General features: G+C 43.6%; 2 protein-coding genes across 7 annotated transcripts in view; one reads left to right on the forward strand and one right to left on the reverse strand.

Moving 5' to 3' along the window:
* The window catches only part of LOC146191324 (FHF complex subunit HOOK-interacting protein 1B), a 31,213-nt gene extending 10,392 nt beyond the window's left edge, over window positions 1-20,821 (reverse strand). The window contains exons 1-9 of one of the 4 annotated variants that reach the window (XM_084601869.1): window positions 20,691-20,821; window positions 19,827-19,971; window positions 15,837-16,092; window positions 15,113-15,324; window positions 10,979-11,065; window positions 7,654-7,804; window positions 5,551-5,709; window positions 5,318-5,404; window positions 2,487-2,537 (exon numbers count right to left, since the gene is read on the reverse strand). In XM_084601869.1, coding sequence (XP_084457995.1) covers window positions 2,487-2,537; window positions 5,318-5,404; window positions 5,551-5,709; window positions 7,654-7,804; window positions 10,979-11,065; window positions 15,113-15,324; window positions 15,837-16,092; window positions 19,827-19,954 — 1,131 coding nt within the window. In that variant the 5' untranslated portion in view covers window positions 19,955-19,971; window positions 20,691-20,821. Of the gene's footprint in view, window positions 1-2,486; window positions 2,538-5,317; window positions 5,405-5,550; window positions 5,710-7,653; window positions 7,805-10,978; window positions 11,066-15,112; window positions 15,325-15,836; window positions 16,093-19,826; window positions 19,972-20,417; window positions 20,600-20,690 lie in introns of those variants that run through there. The other 3 variants (XM_084601868.1, XM_084601871.1, XM_084601870.1) reach the window with 3 other exon arrangements.
* A 129-nt stretch (window positions 20,822-20,950) lies between these two features.
* POSH (SH3 domain containing ring finger posh) overlaps window positions 20,951-21,645 on the forward strand; it is a 34,066-nt gene continuing 33,371 nt past the window's right edge. For all 3 annotated transcript variants that reach the window (XM_084601865.1, XM_084601866.1, XM_084601867.1), the window contains exon 1: window positions 20,951-21,081. The gene's annotated coding sequence lies outside the window, so the exon portion shown is untranslated. The remainder of the gene's footprint in view (window positions 21,082-21,645) is intronic.

Raw genomic sequence — 21,645 nt, forward strand, 5'->3', positions numbered from 1 at the left:
TTCCCCTACCAGAGTGCATTGTGTACAATGTGTGAAATTTCAGATGTTCCGAACACTTTACGCCACTATGGATGATACGAACCCATGAACTTTGACTGCAACCTTGAGCACTACGCACTGCCCGCACATCGTTGACTCCGCGATCGCCAGCCGCACTGTATGTACGCATCACGAGCAGTTTGCGGTGACGCGTGGTCCGCACCTCGCCAACATCGTGATAGTCTGCTGGGCTTATATGGCGAAAGCTTTCAGCGGCACGTGGCCCACAAACCGCAGACGTCACAAACGCAGCAGCAGCTGGCGGTGGCAGGCACACACGGATCGCGCATCGCTGGCTCCACAATCGTGATCCGCAAGCAGTTTTCGGCGCCGTGCAGCTCGCATGTCGCCATCTCCTGTCGTGCTGTTCGCGCCGCGAGAAGTATGTGGAGGCGGGTGGACTGCACATCGCCAGCATCGCGATCATTTTCTACGCTACAAAAAGCTTGCAGTGGCGCGCGGTTCTGAGTAGCAGTCTGTGGCGCACGGGGCACACATCGCAAACTTCGTGACCGCTAGCCGCCCTGTACGCATCGCAAGCAGTCTGCGGTACTGCGCGGACAGCAAGTCGCCATCTCTTGTCATTCTGTACACAGTGCGAGAAGTCCTGCAGAGGCGTGCAGCCCCACGCCGCCGACGTCGCGATCACCTGTCGCCCTGCGTGCACCGCGATCGCGATCTGTGACTGCGCGACCTTAATAAACCTTCTCCGACATAAACAGATCTGCGCGACTGCCTTTTCCATGCTTCTGCACACTTATTTTCTTTCTTTTTGATGATGCGAACATTCCGATGATAGGAATTTTTTTCGCGACCCTGTGAGATTCGTATAACCGAGGTTCTACTGTAGTTCGAACTATTACCATCAAAAGCTTCCGGCTTCAGATTTCATTTTATCAAGAGAATCTAAGCTTGTATATAACCAGTGACACCTCAGTCATTGAACAGAGGAGAAGAAAAAAGAAAAGACACTTTGCTTCGAACTGAACATGGAATGCAATTAGACCTCTTCTGCGATAGCCAAGACCTCCGCTCACTGAAACCTACCGCTGAACAGTTTCCAAGCTTCACAGCAACTGGACAACAATCACAAGACTAATGGATAGAAGTCGCAATGTTCTGATATGCGCACCCCGCTACTTCAATATGAATTCCCTGTCAATACACAATTAGAGCCCATGCTGCATTTAAGCCCACATTGAGGACAGCGACCTCTCCACTGCCATGGTTATGAGTGCTTTTCCTGACTATACTATCACCTAGTCTGAGCCTAGAAGCCCACAGAGACACGGCATCTCACGAGGACAGAAAAGTGCCTACCAAAAGAGAATGAGCTGCTACGGTCATGGTCCCTAGATGACAAAAGTGTCCCACTATTCAAAATTCTACTCCCTGGTTTCGCACTGCCACAAATGGCACCACATTTAAATCTGCTTCCAAGAGAACAGGCAAATTCCACAACCAAACATCACATTAAACAAACCAAACCATGCAATGCCACCTCTGCGCAAAGCCTTAGCAGAGTCCAGCAAGCTATTTAGGCGAAAACTGCATCTACACCTGCCTTCTAGCAACGACGCATCATCTGGCACAAAAGTTGGCAACAATGTTTTGATCAACACGGCAATGGATTGACGACAAATAAAAGAGCTAATGGAGAGCACAACAAGAATGTGGCGATCCTGGGGTAAATTTACATTCATTTTGCATCCTTCATTCACTTTGGCATGCAGCTTCCTGATTTGAAAAGATGATACGACAAATAAAAGAGCTAATGGAGAGCACAACAAGAATGTGGCGATTCTGGGGTAAATTTACATTCATTTTGCATCCTTCATTCACTTTGGCATGCAGCTTCCTGATTTGAAAAGATGATTATAAAAATTCAACGCTCAAGTGTTAACTACATCGAAACTTACACTTGAAATACACAGAAAGGTAAAGAAAAAAAAAGCCACTCTACTGCGCTGAAGACAGTAATTAATGTGCACCAGACCTATGAATTTCAAGTATAACCAAATGTTCCCAGTAAGCTCATTCTAAAGCAAAGCTATGGCATCATCTGCACCTGAAGTGTGCTTTCGCGACCCAAATAGGGGACGACCGAAGAGGTAGTAATGTAGTTAGTAATGTAGTACTAGTCTACCACTTCAATGAATTAAGTTGTTCGCCTCTAAATGTCATCTGCTGGCTTAGCAAAATTGATTGACAAACAGTACTTTCAGGAATTTGCGTTGCTTTGCGAGGCTCTCTCCTACCACTGCTAGCTCAGCTAGTCAAAAGTCATGCCAGAACAAAACATAAACTAAGTCAGAAAGCGCGAGAGGTCATGCAAACTTCACTTTTAAACTGTTATGCACAGTCTCCTCCAGCATGCCTGCATTGCTCTGAGGGGAGACAAATGTGCACAGAGACATACATCATGCCCAGTGGTGGGGGGTACTGACCGCAAAAATGGCGCAGCCCTCAAGAGTGTCAACATCTATATCCGCAGTATCCTGAGCATCCATGCCAATTTTTGTGCGTTGGAGGCGGGGGCAACAGACAAGGAGAAAAAAAAAGAACAAAAGTGAAGAAGAGAAGGAAGAAATGGGCAACAGACCACCAATCAGATTAGGAGAACAGTGTATGGTTAAATACTCAACAGTTTACCACCACCATGGTCAATGACCACTAATGACACCTTCAACTACTGCACACCTGTCTGCATTTGTCACCGTTTAAATAACCAAACAACAGCCTGTCCTACATCTAGCTCTTCCATCCATTACTGCACGACTTCGTTAGCTAATGAATACACACAACAAAGGTTTCTTTCAGTTAAAGCCATGACGAGGCAGAACATGTACTGGCCAAACAAAAAGGCTTCGAGCCTCTTAAAATAAGACTGTACTTGTGTGCCCTGTACTAAATAAATTATGCATTCTTTATCGCAGTTCTTTTTTGTGCACTTTCAGGCAAAGTGGTAATCTGGATCTGACTTCCTGACTGCAAGGAATGGGTTCGGGAGCTGCAATCTCTCGGCAATGCATAGCTGCAGCTAGTGTAGAATCTTGCAGAGATTGCAGGTAAATGCTTAAAACAATTTTCACCAGGCAAACTCTTCCACACAAAGCCAACACCAACCAAAGAAACGGGCAGCACAAAAACACGCAAAGAAATGCAGGTGAAGTGAGACAAACTTCGAGCAAAAATGCCACAAGCTGTGCGTCTTCAAAGTACGATGAAAATTGTTTCGTTGCGCTGTACACAAGCCATTATATGCAACCAAAAAAACAGAACCACAAACAGAAAGCACCAAACAACAACAGTTCGCTAGCACAGGCTATGTTTCACTCCCAACTGACTCCGAAATGGCATTTCACTACAAATCTTTTAAAGCAATGTTACCTTGGCTCACTTGAAATGCTTCAAAGTGCGTTTATGAGCCCATGCATGATCTAGTTAAGCAGGTACATAGTGGCACTTTGTTAATGTGAGCTTGTGAGAGTGCCATCAGCACTTCACACTGTGCCGTCCTCATGCACTTGCAAAAATGGAGCCTCTGTATCATGCAGGCACGATGAGTGTGGAGAGCGATGCTTCTGTTGCACTGCATAGGGTTGAAAGTGTTTAACTAGCTGTAAAGGAAAACCACGTGTTGTCTCTTCGATGGCCACTCGACTGACTTGCACTCTCCCTAACCAGGCAATAACCACAGAAATATACGAGTGAATTCACTCAGTAGCAAATGTACTGATCCTTAGTTCCAAGGCTGACGACAGAGTTAAAACCATATCTATTACATTTTTCATTTATGCAAGTGCCTGAAGGTGGAAGCACGGCACGAGCGCTGGCCGCAGGCTGGCGTGTACATTCAATCCCAGACTGCCTTGAGCATTTTTGCACGGTTTACAACAAAAGTACGAGCTGCTGCTGCTGCAAGAAAGAGACCTTTCTAGAAAAAAAGAAAGGAGGGCTTGCAGACTGGAATGGCGGGTGTTTCACCTTCTTAACACCATGTGGTACTTTGCACTCCGAGCCGCAAGAATCTGCATTTTGGTCAGGCAGGCATCGGTGCAAGGTCTCGGTAAAACAAGCCAAGGGTTGGGAAACAATGCACACATGCGTAATCTCGATAACAAGTTCAAGCTGCAAACAGGAAAGAGCATGCATCGACGGCAGTGCCCAAAGCCTGAACAGAGGCTAGCACGCCAAGTGAGGCCCTCCCCTTTTCTATTGTAAAAGTGTTTTCAGTGTTTGTGCAGTATTTGCCATGCGTGATGTTGCTGGGCAGCGCATTCCCAATCAGAATTGAGAGCTGCACAATAAACAAAAATTATGCAATCGCAAACTAGTTAGATTTTGTACCTCAAGCTGCTTTTCAGGTTCTTCCTCTTCACTAAGCCATTAACCTCAATCAGTACTTTGCAGGCCACACACTAATGATTACCTTGATCATGAAAGTAATATGCCTACAAATAAAAACTTCCAAGATCACTGCATAATCTGCACTGGAGAAATGCACAAGCCTGAGTGTTGCTGTGTTGTCAGCGAGATGTGTGAGCAGGATTCCGTCACAGATACTGCACCCTTTCTTTCCTGTAAACCAATTATTGAACGCTGGTGAACTCTGATGCGTTCAAAGAAACAACAAGGGGCGTTCCACTGAGACATGTGGAATCCACGTGGAAGACAAGTGACCGAAAGCTGAAAACCAAAACCAGAAGTTGGCTGGTGGCCATCTGGGTCCCCAATTACACACTTAATTGGCTCTAATTATTTAACTAATCAACCCACATCAATCATTTCGTCATTTGCACACCTTTCCCTGGCGCTCCATCCTATGGTACCATTCTTTTTCCGATATACCAGCTAGTTCCTCTTACAGGTACGACAAGGTCATGTCCAAAAAAAACCCGCCTGCATAACCATACAATGCTTACGCATTAAAAAGAAATCCTCCTTTGGACTGTAACCCATTAGCGGTTGTTTTTATTTTTGCCTGATTCCACGGACTCTGCACTAAACTTTCGCCAATCAATAATCAGTTTTATAAATGGCATCTATTTTGACCTTTTGGCCCTATTACTCGCTTGACTTTAGCCAAAAGATCTCACGAACCATGCGACGGCAGCTGAAACCAGGAAGACATGCCAAAGAAGCAAAACTAAACAGATTGAAGACTAACAGAAAGGCATGCAGACTGTACCAGGAAAGCACTTAACCAGCCTCCGTGCCTGCATGCACTTAGCTTGAATTTCCTCGCAAAATTCCATTCATGAGACAAAATACGAACCTGATGCAGTGCAGGTCCCATGACTGGTATCAGGAATCCTTGATAGATGTAGTCCAGAAGCTGTTCTTGAACCATTGCATGAGATACCTACAAAATTTGACGCAAGTAGAAATCAGCAACTGTGTTCAAGAAAATAGACACATCTGCCAAATAGACTGTGTGTTCGTTTGAGGCTGCACCCCATTAAAACAAGCCAAGTGGGTTTAGAGAAGCAGCATGGGGAAAGGGCTCACCTGAATCACTGCGTTGCAGAACTCCAACGAGTTGAGAAACATGGCCAGCTCTGGAATCTCCTGAATATCTTCGTGCGTAAGACGGTACCAGTCGTCGGCAACTATGGTCAGCTTTCGGGGCAACACTGAGTACAGGCCACTCAACCCCGTGGCCAGAACCTGCACAAAAGTGACATCGGCGACAAGGAAGGTGTAACAGCAGAAACATGAATGCACGCCAAAAAGCCACCCGTGCATAAAAAAAAACAAAAAACAAAAAACAAATGTGCGCTTACCCACAGGCACATGAAACAGATCCCTAAAAGTCATCATCACCATGAAGCACTGATGTTGTGGTTGCCACCACAACGCCAAGCGCACGCATTAACGAATTCCTCAAATCACCGCTCATCGCATTTGATAAAGAGAGGCTTTTTGTTTTTCTCTCAAGACTCGCTTAGAACAGTTCTTGCAGCCACGCAATTTTTTAAACATACTGCCCATCCTTTGCTGCTTACCCAAAGAGAGTCTTTTCTGAAGCGTGTAATTTAAGTACTGACCTACAAAACACTTTACTTAGACACATAGAGATCATATCTAGTGCTTGAGAGGTAAGCCACTGTTGTCTTCATGTGTCTGTACAATATCATCAAACAACAACACTATAATGCGCCCTCTAGCATAATAGGATATTAAAGGGTGATACTGCTGCCCTTGACAACTTTGCATAGTTTCTTTCACACCCATGGAGCTTATTTTTACCATAAGAGCAAGCTGCACATGATGCATCAGAACACATATGCCTTTCAACGAGAGGGGGGAGGGGGGGATGAGATATGGCAACATAGCTCTGACAACCTGCAACCGCAGTTAGCTACCATAACAGCCTACTCGACTGTCAGTGGACTAGAAAATGGCTCCTCTGTCAGGTTGGAGTTCCATTGCAAGTGTCATAGAAATGATGTCATCGCAGTGCATTTTCACGGGTGCTAAAGGGGAACAGGACCTTCATTTGCAATTTCCTGAGCAACACGGCCATTTTTTTTGCACGGAAAAACAGTGGTGCTAGTGTACCTGGGGAGGATGTATTCACTTCAATTAGTTTGATATCCTTTCAAGTCCCTTTAACATCTCGCAGGCTTAGGAGTACGACAAACTGTTTAAACACATATCTGAAGGGACAAAGAAATCTGCTGTTGCTTAAGAAAAGCTGCCTTTGGAGGGCTTGTAAAAAAAGATGCAAGTACAAGGAACTGTGTCAAAATAGAATGAATTGCTCCGAATAGAGAGGGTTATTGCAAAGAGGGAACACGTTACACTATGCACGAACAAAAGCAATCTCTCTCGCTCTTCCACAATGCTTTTTTTTTTTTTTCTTTTTTTCAATTCTCCTTCCACTCTGGGCCCTCCGAGATTCCTCGATAACTAGGTGCATGATACAGGCTACTCAATCACGATTTGTCCGCAACTGTCCGCCCATGTGGGCAGACAGTCGTGGGGAGGTCATGGAGTCTCGTGACGTCACACAAATGGCCAACCTGGATCATAAAAAATTCAATGATGCTGTTTATACATACGTGCTGCAACCCCTTGTTTTCCTTTTGTGTTTTTTTTTATCTACTGTTTAGTATTTTTTCTCACTCCTCTCTGTAACGGCTGACTGGCCGTGAGAGTAATAAAATGAAATGAAATAAAACTACTCAGTCCCAGAACATTTTACCTGTTATTTACCATCTGCCAGAGGCATGTTAATGATTTTTTGGTCACATTCAATGTCAGTGTTGGATTTTCTGCACAATGGGGTGGTTAAGGTAACTGCATTAAAAATACAAAAACACTGCCCTTGTCCTGCCCAGCTCCTCTCAAGGAAGCAGAAAAACTTGGAAAGCAATGCACAGATAAGTCAAAGAAAACCAAACTAGGACTGAGGGAGGGGAAGGGTGTGAGGGTGAAAAGGGAAAAAGGGGGGGTGGGGGCTTTGTCTAAAGATGGGTTGAGTACCCATATTCTACACCTCGTTCTACCCTGAATAAAGTCTGTAGAAAGCAAACAATAAAAAGTACTCCAAATGTATTCAGTCTGAAAAAGAAAAGCAGCCACAAAGAGACAACTTAAAACACTTACTGGGCAGAAGTTAGAATGCTCAGCAATGTAAAGACCGATGCTCTCATTTTTCCGTGACAAAGCCATGCACAACAGCAGCGCATCTCGGGCCTGCTGGCCGATTGCCCCTTCTCGATGGACAAAAGGAATCAGTAGAGAGAAGATGAGGAACCTGCAATGATTCCAAAAGAGCTCCGTGGAACCCTCAAAAGTACCTTTGCAAAAACAGTGAGGCACACATACACACTGGACAACAAGCCCTACTAATTCAATTCAAGTAGCAAGAATGCACTGTGCCCAATTCGTCACGTGAGGAGAGAACATAAGTGTAAAACCGCACAATTGTAAAAGAACGCACTAATGCCTTTGGTGCTGTCAGAGCAACTATGATATTCTACAACTGCATTATGTAGTTTTCTTTATATGTTATGTTAGTTATTATATAGCTATTCTATATATTATGTAGTTAATTGTTCTGTTGTGCTGCTCTAAAGTGTGCAATGGATGAACAAGGTCCGCTATAGTGCAACTGTGGCCACGGCGGAGCAACAGAACATTATGCTTGCTGCATATATTTTGAGACTCCAGCTCATGTCGCATTACAGAGCAAATGCATGCTGCTGGCTGAGAATTGCTGAAATTATACAACGAGCAAGGCGGTGAAAGAAAATAGCAAAACACCTTTTTTGGTTCTGCTTCTGAGAAGGAGCAGCTGCTTAGGTGGACGCTGCTGCTGGGGACGAGGCTATACGTGTCACATCTGTCAAAAAAGCTGCTTACTGTTTTGTAGTATCGTTATGCGTTTAGGTTCTCAACGGTGAGCATGTATTACAGAAAAATGCAAGCGAAAAAACTGTCACTGCCACGCAGTTTTCACTCAAATGCAAATAGCCCTTGGTTACTTCTTTTCATCGATTAAATTTGCTGCGATGAGATGCTTTTCTCAAGTATTGTTTAGCCATTCAGTGAATCAACCTTTGGATGATTGCGATGTTTTTTCCAGTTTTTTTAGACTCTTGACTGATGTCATCAAAACCAGTGTAATGGTAACTTTTTTCATCCACAGAACCAGTTGCAGACTGCTTGTTTAGTAAATATATCACTGCTTTCAATTCACATTTTATGTTGTACTAATGCTTTTAGCTACGTTTGCGAGAAAAATAATTCCAAAATGCTATTTGTTTGCACAGATGTCCACAAAAAAAATCATATTTAGTCTTAGATTATAATAAGGTGCACTTACGATAAATCAAACATAAACTCATGGTCACTTGAAATCTGAATTAATGAGAGTCAAATGTATTTTGGTATTCAGCCATACCCACATGTGGCGATTTTAGATGACCTCGTCAACTGGCTCTGGTGAACACTCTATCAATGCTGGCTGCGTAAACAATGCATCCGAACACACCAGCGAAATAATTTTTCTGCAGTCATCTCCTGCCATTCCACAGCAGAGACTTGCTCTACTTGGCTGGTAAAGTGGTAACCAGTCGGACAGCATGTGGTTTTTTTCTCTCTTCACCTCAACAAAATCAGCTGTTTTGGAAGAAAAGCAGCTTTCTTATTCCAGCCACAATATCAGAATAAGCAAAAGCAATACCAAGTATGCAACACACTTTATCAGTGCCAAAGGCTTCGGTTTTATGTGAACTGCTAGCAACATTGAAACACTTTTTTTTTTTTTTCCGAGAAAGACTGGTGTGTTCTGATCTCGATATTGAGATATAACTGGTAAAATCCACACAAGCAGTTATTTCTTGTAACCCATGCTCAAGAAACATTTTCCGTTCCTGCTTAGTGTGGCGAGTGAGGGCCTGAGCAATGAGTGACTTAGAGAAATGTCCACATTAACTGGGAAAGTATGTGACATTAGTGCAAAAACATGCACATTAACAAGCTTTTCTTTCCTATAACCTTGTTTTTACTGCATAAACCTGGAGCGTCTCTGTCCTGCATTGAGTGGGAATCTGGCTGATGGTAAGTAGATAGCATTCTTCAAAAGCACTCCGGTGCCCAGATACCGGGCCTATCATGGCGGCGGAATTAAGTGTGACGATGTAAGGACACTAGCTCTCATTGGTGCTTCCCGTTTTGCTGCAACGCTATAGCTCATGTGCTTGCTAGTTTTTTTCCAAATTGCAGTGCAGAGAATGGGTACACATTGCATGAATATGGATAAATCAGGTTTTAGACATGCTTGCTACCCAGCATCCATGAGAAACTGCACGAAATAAGCTTGGCTCCCCCCTTAGTTGCGTCGCTGTTCACCTTAATGTAGACAGCACGTACCCACACAAGGGGACCAACCAAGAATAGGGAGGCAGAGGTATTCAGCTGTATGTTTATGTTGATGCAAGATGGGATCGGCTGATGCAACGTGACGCTGGCGGCACCTGCTAACTCTTCCCTTCATGTCACCGCACTCAGACATCAGTGCATAACAACGACTTGGCTACTACAATTCTTTCGTAAGTATGCGCTACAAAATTTGCGACAAACAACAGAGAATACATGTAGCAGGCTTGGGAAGGCGGAGTCAAGTCAACAGCACACTGCAAAGGTTCCTCATTGTGCCATCTTTTTCTTTTTTTTTTCTCTACGACTACTGCAACATCACTTCATGCTGTTGATAAAATTGTCAAATGGGTGCATATTTATGGAAATGGACCTTCTGCTATGTTCTCAAGTTGTAACCGACCACAGAGTGTTTACTGATACAGCCTCCATTAAAAAGGGGCTAATCTTGTCCAAGAAAAGAACTTGCAACACCATTGCATGTCCACCAACCAAAACCTTATGACGTCCACTCTAATACCGCGCTACAAGAAAAGGTGCAACAACTATTAACACAAGGCAATGTCTGAAGAAAAATTTAAAAAGAGCTAATAAGTGTCACGTAAAATATAATTCAGGATGCAAACAACAGGATGTATCGAAAGCTTAGGCTAGTACAGACAATATCGAAGTAATTAAAATGTGTTACAACTTACTAATTTTACGTCCACAGATAACAAACTGAATAAAACTCCTTCGCAAACACAACACACAACCCTCTAACAAAACAGTGCCAAAGAAAAAAAAAAAAATATCAAAGAAATAAAGTGAGACAAATACAACACATTGCATGAAAGCATACAGGTACAATGGATCATGGAGCAACATCAAGAGGACATCTGGCATCCACAAACACACACGAACTGAGTACCCAACAGAATGTTGATGAGCACAGAAAACCTTAGGACTCGGCAACAATGACAGTCAATGGAGCACCTGCAGAAGTACACTGGCTCACGTCCACATGGAGCATGGCACTGCAGTAACCAATGCAGCTGGGCAACCTTACCCCCCTGAAGGAGTCCCCGTGAGCATGGGAGCAGGCAAGTTGTCAAAACATTCGCTGGCCGTGCAAAAGTGGAATCGCAGGGTTGAACTACGGTGGTGGAAACCATGAAAGAAAAGAAACCCATACAGGCAAAAAAAAAAGAAAGAAAACCTTACAGAACGGCCCAAAATTGTCTAGACAGAGATACCGGCATTGTAACATGCCATACAAAGTAGCCCAAAACAAAGCTGCATAAACGAAGTGAAAATTCCCTAGGACTTTTCTTTAAAAGCTTTAGTATAAAAAATGGTTATTACGTCTAAAAGCACACAAAGAAGAGCAGTTTGACGACACAGTTAAAAATTTTACCTTACTGTCCCTCACAGCATGTACTGCACTATTACAAAAGTGGAAGGGGAGTACAAATTAAAACAGAAAAGCAATCGAGGAATGAATACTATACACACTCACAAAAGTCATTTTTATTACATAATATAAAGCCTCCCCTCCTATAACACAGGTACCAATATTGGTACAACTTCACTGGAAATACCATTTCTTGATACGCTAACTTAAAGGGTGACTTGCAAGAAGATGCTTTTGCGATGCAACATAAATTTTAATGAGTATAATTACACACTTCTGTTATTACTATACATTTCCTTGTATAGTAGTACAAAGGCAAGATTTACAATTACAGGTTTTGCTGCCGTTACATGCACCATGCCTTGCAGCTTCAAAGCATTATCGTTGGCTTGAAGTGATCACTCTCATCATAGCCCACAGTGCATTGCTCCACATTTAAAGGACTCGGCAGCAGTACATATGCCAGCATAACAGCTCCATCACACCAACAGGCTCAAGGCTCTAACCTCTCCTAGCCATTTCAACAACCCTTTCTTCGCATCACTGCCATGCCAGCCATAGCTTGGGCACATTGGCTTCCACTTCCAGCCAGAAACTGCACCTTTTTTCCTCAAGAATACCATGCTGCAGAATTTTCAAAGCTAAAGCATTGCTACCCATATCCTTGGATTTCGCTAAATTGTGGCTGTGAAGGCTCCAAATAACTGCTAAAAAAAAAAAAAAAGGCCTTGCCAGGTGGGTTTTTAAACCAGGCCAAAAAGATAAGCTCCAGTAGCGACTGTGTTAAACCTCCATGCCATATCAGTAGCCGGTTTCGTCCTTAATTCTGCGCATCGAATGTTGTTCCCTTCATCGTCATCTTCTTTGAAAAAGTTGCACCAAGGACCTTAATTATGGGCCTCCTTCATCCCAATAAAAGTCTAAACCACTCCTTAAACACTCGGTTAAACGTGGTAAGGTGTGGCAAAGTAAAGTTTAATAAGTGCTAACTAGTATTTCCTCTACATGTATAATATCCATGCTTAGCCAAGCTAAAGCACTGCACATTCCTTTTCTTTTGATCCCAGAGCATTAGCACAACAAGGAGCATTACAATAGTGTAGGCGCACCATTACCACTGCCATCATCACATCTTGGCCAAAGATGCGCCAAAAATGGATGCAGTGGCTCAGAAAGGAATGGCTAGTCGAACTGGAACCTCGACCACCTTGTATTGAAAGTGGCTGACCGTGTACAAACAGATAACCAAATTTCTTTCTCACTTATACCAAAGCCAACAACCTTAAGGCAACCCTGCTTGATCTGCCTCCATAGGGCATGCGCTGGCCTGGCTATGCTAACCGTACACCTTCTAGACGCCATGATATACATTCTAGCAATAAAAACATTTTCGTGTCATAAGGCTGCCAAGCTTGCGATACGACATTCAGAGTGCTTTGAAAACAATGAAACAACTAAAAAAAAAACAAGAAAGACGTTAAGCAAATATAGAGATTCATCCATCTCACCCTTAACAGGATTCAATGAATCAAGTTTACCATATTTACTTGCATACCAAACCTGCTTTTTTTTTTTTTTTTTTTTTTTCAAGGAAAGTTGACATCAACTTGGGGACAGTTCACTAGATTAGTAGAAAAAGAAAATGTTCGACCAGAGGGTTTAGTTTTGGTTTGATATAAGGGTTTAACGTCCCAAAGTGACTCAGGCTATAAGAGGTAGCGGAGGACTCTGGAAATTTTGACCATCTGGGGTTCTTTAATGTGCATTGACATTGCATAGCACACGGGCGGCTAGCTTTTCGCCTCCATCGAAAAGTGACCGCCGAGGCCTGGATTCGTTCCTGCGTCCTTGGGCAAAGTAGTCGAGCGCCCTAACCACTGCGCCACCCCGGCAGGGCAGAGCGTTTAGTGGCAGTCGAAGTTTCACATCATCCATTTGTATGTACGTGCACCCATCATTAACAAAAGCATGCTGTCAGCCACAATCTTGTCACTGGTTTTCAGAATTGCACACATCAAAAGGTGTTTACTGTTATCGCCTTGCAATCCGACAGTCTTGCGGTAGAGGATGGCGCCAGCCAATTACATTGAGATACCAAAGTGCATGTGCTGAATGCCATTCTTTTTAATCCTAGTGCAACCAGGCATGCAAGCCACTGCAGCTAGTGCTCTTGTGCACAGGGTGCATAACATATCGACTCTCGGCAGAGTTTCTACTGTCAAGATCTTCATCCCACGGCATGTTAGTAGTGCAGTTGACGCCTACACCTCACTTCTTGCTCTGCTCTATGTTATGTTATGTTCTGCTTTATGTTCTTCCTTCCTTCCTTTATGTTCTGCCAAGGTTTGCACTGCGGACTGCGAAACTGGGGCAATCCCTAAGGAAGGTGATCACTTAAATAAAAAAAACTAATTCTCAATAAAAAGAGGAAGGGATGGTCATTAACAAATGGGCGCATTACTCAAGTAAACATGATAATGGTAGGCCGTCGAAAAAACGAAATTATAATATCCAACGTGGCGTGAACCCGAGTTCGTTAGTGCTCTCAATTCAGCTCATGTGAAAGGGCCATAAACTCGCTTTGCAACCGCTGCTTGTTTCTGAAAGACCGCCACCATCCTTCAAAACCCATGGACAGTGTTTCCAAGTCTGCAAATCGAATGCTACCAGAGGCCAGCTTCATGGTGCCATTTAGCGAGAACATATTCATGAGCTAGCCTTCGTACATGAGTCTCGCAATGCTACTCAACGCTAAGCATATGCACAGGCCAGAACTTCAACATACCTGAACCTTCTTCCTTCCAGCATACTAGAAATGCTGAGAGATAGAATCCCTCAAAGATAGTCAGAAGATGCAATGACAGGTGGCTCGGCCTCCCTAAGGAAATGAATACTCAGACAGTTCCTGACTAAGCTACAGCAGAACCTCGCAACAGTTTTCTCAGATACTGTATAGTGCAGTCCCACTTTATCTTTCATCGATGACAGTTTGTTATTCTTTTTCTTCTTTTAGTAAAGAAATCTTCAAAAAAAAAAAAAAAAGAAAGAAAACATTATGGTAAAGGGCATCTGGTCGTGGCAACATGCTTCCCGCCGAATGATGACATCACCGCACCCATAGTCTAAAACAGCGAGAACTACATTCAGAAACAAATTAATACCGAAGACAAAATGGCACTCCCTGAGATGACTTAACCACTGAGCTCGCGAGCTGTGGGGAGAGCACACTTTTCAAAAGAATTGGGGCAGTGTGCGAAGCGCCAGACAGTGGCAGCCAAAGTGGAGGCATGGCAACACTGCACGGGCAGTTCTGCTGTGCTCAATTTTGCAGCACTTTTCTCAGCTGCTGCCTCGTAAAACGACACTAAAGCCACGGAAACCGATGACGCATTCACGCAGAGTTTTGGTTTCCACACCGAATCAAGCTTTCATTGTATTCGTAGCACCACTGTATTCACGAGTCATAAATGGCAAACATGTGATAAAATGTGATCTTTGAAAGTAAATAATTACCACAAAAAGAAATGGTAAGGTGAGGTTGGAAGGGTACTTCTGAGTGCTTCTTTTATAAGCACTGTATGTGCTTAGTAAATCACTATGTTATCAGACTGCATCCTCACAGCCATTCCACAGCCAAACACTGATATAGCAAATACACTGATATACTAGTGAAGATTTTTGTTGGCACGGGTGACTAGTACAATGCCATGCAGCAAGTTTTTCTTTTCAGGAGCTACAAGTTTAAGACCTTGCAGTGAATAAGACATATGCACACATATATACACACACCTGGCAGGCCCCTGGTTGGAGCTGGCACTGAAGAAGACCTCCAGGAGATCTGGATGCTGGGACAGGCTGACACACAGCGTGTTGAGAAGCACGACCAGGCGTTTCTCCACTTCGAGTGGAGCACAGTCGGCACATGATGCCAGAAGGTGCAGCAGCGGCCGCAAAAAGGGCTGCTGAAGCAGCAGCTCATGGTGCGAATGGCTGACAAGAACCTGCGCATGCACGTCGCGGGTGAGCAAAGCTTTGCCCAATGATGCAGCAGAGAATATGGCACACAAACCCTTGCCCACACAAAAAACTTCAAGACTAACTAACGCTGGTCTGTATCACTAAATTACAATGCCATAATTGCAAAGGGGTTACTTTAACTAAATGTACAGCTTTTATGAGCAAGAAGAGAGAAACATTTGTAAGGCTGCCACCTTCTGTTCCACAAGAAAGCTATGATGGCGTCAAAAAAGCTTCGTTATGCATACCACAGAGTCCTTTTCATTACTATCATAATGAGTTTTGAATATACTTGTAGAAATTTCTTCACATTTGGCCACGAAATGAAAATGTTTAAAATTCACTTGTGCATAAAGAGAACATTACTCAGCCATGAAATCTGGTTTAAGGAAGCAGAAGGCTGAGGAGAACTTCCTGGGAAACTTTCAGCAAAGTGCATGGACATCAAAAAAAGATTCAGAGTTGTCCTAAGTGCCAAATCAAGAAGAGCTTGTACCTCGTATATTCGCAACTGCTCCAGCTTGAGGTTGGAAAGGAACTCGCCCGTATACAGGGACCACTGAAATAGCCGGTCTAGGACACCTTCCATGAGCATGTAGTCCAATATGGGCCCCACTGATGACGGGGACATTCCTCCATTGGGTATGGATGCTTCTGCACTTGTGGCCTCATCGATGAGGAAGTTGACCATTTGGTCTAAATGATTGAGCACACCAGTTATGTCATCGGCAGTTGGCTTTACAGTGCCACCACTGCAGGAAAAGAAACAGAAGCAAACACAAAATCAATGCATACATCCCATACTGAAGATTCTGATGCAAATCAAACACCAATGTATGTTCTATTCTAAACTTAGTTCTTGGGTAATAAACCACACTGCCATTTTGTTCAAAACGTGTGCACATTTAATGAAGAGCTGTAGCCCCGCACTTTCTGTTGCATGTTTTTAAAGATGTGATAAAACAACATCTCCATGAGAGATGGTGGGTCCCTTCAAGGCCAAATAGTTAAAAACTCCCTAGTCTGGAGTTCCTCCATTAAAGGTGCTGATTGTTATGCACCAAAATGGGCACTGAAATGTGCAGTATCTGTCACACTTCTCTGTGGACACCTGAACCTCATCATGAGAGAAGGGAGGAAGATGGGAGTGAGAGAGGTGCTGTAGTGGAGGACTACAGAATAACTTCGACCACTTCAAGGATCTTTAATGTGCGCTGGCGTTGTACAGCTCAAGGACGCCTTTTGCGTTTCGCCTCATCAAAACGCAGCTGCCATGGTCGGGTTTGAACCTTTCATTTTGCTTCACAGCATTCTGTTAGTCTAAAAGAATGGGTAAGTCGGACTCTCAACAAACACCGCGGGAACTTAGTGGTAACCCCAGTTTCTCAAAAAAAGAAATCCGAGATAGACCCGTGGAATTTTTACACCTCGGAAAAGAGCAGAATTATGCTCACTGTAGAAAAATTTGAGCAGTGAATTATTTTTAGAGCAGGGTTTTATTTTTTTTTTTTCAGAAGTTCATAGAGTGATATAGTTTCTTCTTGTCAAGCAAAAGTTTAAACTAACAAAAAAAAAAGTGTTTTTGACCAACCATATAAATAGCACAGGTATTTAGCAGAATCATGAGAATATTATTTCATTTCAGGCAATATTTTGCTTCACCCTTCACAGTCACCTGTTCTATTCTATAACCCTGAAAGAGTTAATACCATATTCTAAAATTTTCTTATTAGACTTTCTTATTTTAAATCTATGCTTTCTAATCTTTTTGTATTTTTTGCCCAAGCGTTTCCAATAAAATATTTTTTTTGTTCTTTATAGTGCTTAAGGCAAACACTATTCATATGTATGAAAGAGCGTTTAAATAGTTATAGTTTGGTTTATGTTGCACCAGGGTTGTGTGTCTCATATATATATATATATATTTATATATACACACTTTGCCTTTCTGCTTTTATCTGCTTTTGACTGTTACAGCTGACGATAGCCTGGTATACCATTCGCCAAACCATAGTGAGCAGCATCGCATAAGCAGCCTACCTGCTGGCCAGCTTAGACCCCAATCAACACATCGCCTCCACTCGTGGATACCCCCCATAGATGCTTTAGAGCAAAACCGCAAGAGTGCCGTCATACTCGGTCAAGCGACTATTCCACAAATGCCGGTCTTTGAGCCTTATGGTTTAACGACTGTCAGCATGCTCTCGGCAAGCCACAAGGCGTAATTTCCACTCTTGCTCCGGGCAACGATCTTGCAGACGGCACAGAAGTGTTGTGTGAACACACACAGTATGTGTTGATGCTACAGAATGTTTTATTTAACCCCCTAGCTTATTTACTTGTGTCTTTCTGTCTGCCCCCATCGGCTCAAACGTGTCGACGAACTAGCCAGCTTCTTGTGCATTGCATTATTTCCTAAATTAATTCTGTATTTAATGCTGTTCCTTAACCATATAATTCGTTGCTAAAATGCATAAATAGTAATGGAGTATTGTCGGAAGTCTTGCTTTTAGGCGCTCAGTATTTTTGCTGAAAGAATTCATGCGTGTTTAGAATGTGGCAGTTGTGGCAGTTCAGACACAGCAAGGATGTTCACCACATAGCACTGAACACAATATTTATAACCGAACATAGACACGTGTGTGACCCCTAACCATTGGCCTAAATAATACTTCATTTTCTGTTAAAGGGCCCCTGAAAAGCTATTTACTAAAATTATAAAAAGTGCACGATTAATATATATGCCGTCAATCCTATCTGCAGCACAAAATTTTTTTAAGCTAGCCTTATTAGCACCGAACCTATGGGCGATCGAAAATGATGCTCCAACTCTCCCCCCTCAACTCAACCCATGCCATCACGAAAGAAAACAAGTTCGCGACAAAGTCCCACCACGTCCCGCCCCGCCTGCATAACTTGGTAGCGTCCAATGAGCTGGCGCGCCCAGCAGCTCCACTGACATCAATGGGGAGGTTTGCACACGAAGATGTGTCACCCAAGTAAAACTTATTTCCCAAAGGCTGAAACACATGCTCAGTGGCATTCGGCTGTGCTCTGGCAAAAGTGAAACAGGAGGCTGCATTGGAGTTCAGCATTTGAAAATGTAGCCAGGTGGAGCATGCTACAAAAGCCTATCAAAATCCTATAATGCTAAAATTTCATCATTGTCCCTTGCATTGAGTCTAGAAAGCATATCAATTATTTAATGTATTGGATTAGTGTATGTCTAAAGTGAGCAGGGTTACAGCATGCACATATTCACTTTCACACTCTACACAATAAATTCACTATGAAAGCATCGACATTAATAGCCATGCCATGACAATTATTAATACTCCATGAAAATAAGGCTTTCGCAGAACAATGGTGCAATGTGTAACTGCGGTGGTAACTTCAAAGTTGTTCTCACATTCCCAAACCTACTGCTGACGTCGAAATAAGTTTGTGAATGAGGTATATGATACCCATTTTCGTTTTAAGGAGTTGCAAATGACTTGTCCTTTCAGAAAGGAGCATAAGCTCGCAATAAATCTCCGAGGAAGCTGCGGTTAAGCATTGTTTATTTTTCTACTAGGGCACAGACCACAAGAACTTATCCATACTTCCCAGCACATTGGTTAACCAATGAAAGTGATATCCGTACCTAAGCATTGATGTTTATGTAATTAAATAGTTGTAAACAAGCTACACAGTAATGTTCGCTCTTCACACTAATGGTGTTGCGAAGACCAGAGCGGTTTGTCTCTAAGGCTAAAATTGATAGTTGATCTAGTGACGCCACCTGTCATGAAGGATGGGAACAGTCCCCCCCTGGAATCAGTCTATATGCGTACAAATACGTAAGGTCACAGCTAATTTTGCAAATATCAACTCTTTTACATCTATTTAACCCAACGTTACTGAAACATAGATGATCTGGCAGACTCAGAGTTAAATTAGCATCGCTTGCAAGATATCTGAAATTTTGAAAATCAAATTATGCATATAATTCTCATATAACTCTCACTTTTAACTGCCGAGACACTTGTCTTTTAATTCAGTTCAATTTAGTGCATGTTTTTATTTATATAATTAAAGCAAAGATGTTACTTGCTATCAGCTGCTCCAGTTCATGATGAATGACAACCACATGACAGCAGCTTGCATTGTCATCATACATACATCGTACATCAGCCACAATACCGCATTACTTCCCATTTTTTGTAGCGCTTTGTGGATCCATTGTTGTTCTACTGGGAACAAACTGGGATAAATTGGAAATTTGTTCCTTAAGCCACATGGACAAGTTAGGATTTTCGCCTGAGTGTCAACACAAAGAAAGGAGTCAAAGTGTGGCCAGCAGCAAAAACAGAGGTCGACAACAGTGAAAATGGCACAGGGCGTGAAATCAAAGCTATTACCCGCGACGCTCTGTCGTTGGCACCGCGACACCTCAAGGGGAGCCCTATGAGGCGGAGGTAGGAGAGAGGGGGTCACTGCGACCTACCTCGACTTCTCGATGACTTCCAAGGCCCGGAGCCAATGCATCCTGAAGGCCTCGATGACAGTCTCGGGCTCCACATTGCGAAGTATCGGCGCCCTGCTTCGACGCAGGCTCGCTCTCAACCAGCTCATCACGGCGCTTCACGCAGCTGCACAACCGCAAACAAAAACGTGCATCCCGAGCCTTCAGTTTCGTGTCACCTCTGCCATCAGCAGTTCAGTCAGCGCACTCAGGAGTTTCGCACGGCAAGAATCCTGTCGGCTAATCGTCCACTATAGCAGTTCCCTTCGACCTTACGTTAGCCCAGCTGTAAAAGAACAACACATGACCATATCTTTGCAAGCAAGCAGAGAAATTGTACGCGCAAGTGCGCAGGTGTGAGAGCATTTAAAGACCGAGGTGAAAGCTACAACATTCCAAGTAATGCATGACTTGCACTACTGTTGCGTGCTCTTTCAGCACAGCAACCAGTCTAACGAGATGGACAGACAACGATTTCACGACCCATCTTCGCAAACGAAACCGAACAAACACCCGAGACTGGGACACCGATAGACTGGACCATATTTGAGAAAAATAATGGGCCAAGCTTACAAGCAGGCAGCACGGTTGAAGTGCAGTATCAGCTGAGTATCTTTACATGGTTTGTCCGTTTCTAGTGACATCCGATGAAGTATACAGGAAAAAAATAATGGCAAAAGTTGAATGAATTCAGTAACGGACACCCATCACAACTGGTACGCCATGACTGGAGCCGGAAATAATCTACCCTCGCCACCCCGCGCCCCGCGCTTCACAGACATCACATCCGCTTGTGCGTTTGTCATTCAGTTGTCTAAAAATTGCGGTATTACGGGAATCTGGCACCATTTGCTGCGCCGAGTGATTTCCTCCCGCCTTCTTTTTTCGCTGCCTGCTGGGGCTACTGCCGCTGCCGTTAGCATCCGCCTTGTTGTGGTGTGCGGGGTCGTGTGGTTGAGTCTCGATTCGGCAAGTCCATAATGTGGGCAGAGGCCTCCGGATGGTTGGGCTAGTTCCTGCCTCTGCTGCGTTATATTTTCACGTCTAGAGTACTGCAAGCTGCCGTGATATTCATTCTCCGTGCTCCATGCGACGTATTCGCGAGTGATGCCGTCTTTACATATCGTCGAAGGTGTGCTGCTGCATTGATCGCAGTATGTGAGAGGAAAAAAAAAAAAAAAATGAAGGATGGAGATAGCACCAGTGCTGCGGTCAAAGAGCACGATCATGTTTAAAGGTGAGTGGGCGCGCGCTTTACGATCCCCTTACTGCCATCAGTGCCTTGCTGTCAGAATTTTAAATGATTTCATTCCCACGTAGCAGTGCAGTGATCGGTAGAGAAATGAACTGCTGCATTCTTTTTGTTGCGTTTATTGATCGCACCTGCGGCTCCCGATAGGCCTACCTGTAGTTTGTGGCTGAAAGTTTGTGCGCGCTTCAAGCCACTAGTTGTGATCTCTGTTTATTTAACAGGGCACATGTTGTGAAATGCCATACTCCCCTTCTTTTCTCATTCATGTCACTAGCACGAATGGCTGTTGTCTGGCCGCATGCTGCTGCTAGCAAAGAATGCGACCAATTATGCAAATACGGGGCGGTACAACTTTGCTTGCTCGCTTGTGATCCGGAAGCTGTCACTTCCGACGTGACAGTGAGCAATTCGTCCTTTTGAAACATGATAGCGGGCGCATGGGATTTTTTTTACAGACACGCATGTCGGGTAGCTTATGTCGAGCTGCGCTCGCGATTTGTAATCTCGTCTATATAAAACGGTACAACAGGCCTGACTAAATAGGAGCGT

Source organism: Amblyomma maculatum, chromosome 4, assembly GCF_055883805.1.
Source record: "Amblyomma maculatum isolate TAMU_Amacu chromosome 4, ASM5588380v1, whole genome shotgun sequence".
Lineage (NCBI taxonomy): Eukaryota > Metazoa > Arthropoda > Arachnida > Ixodida > Ixodidae > Amblyomma > Amblyomma maculatum.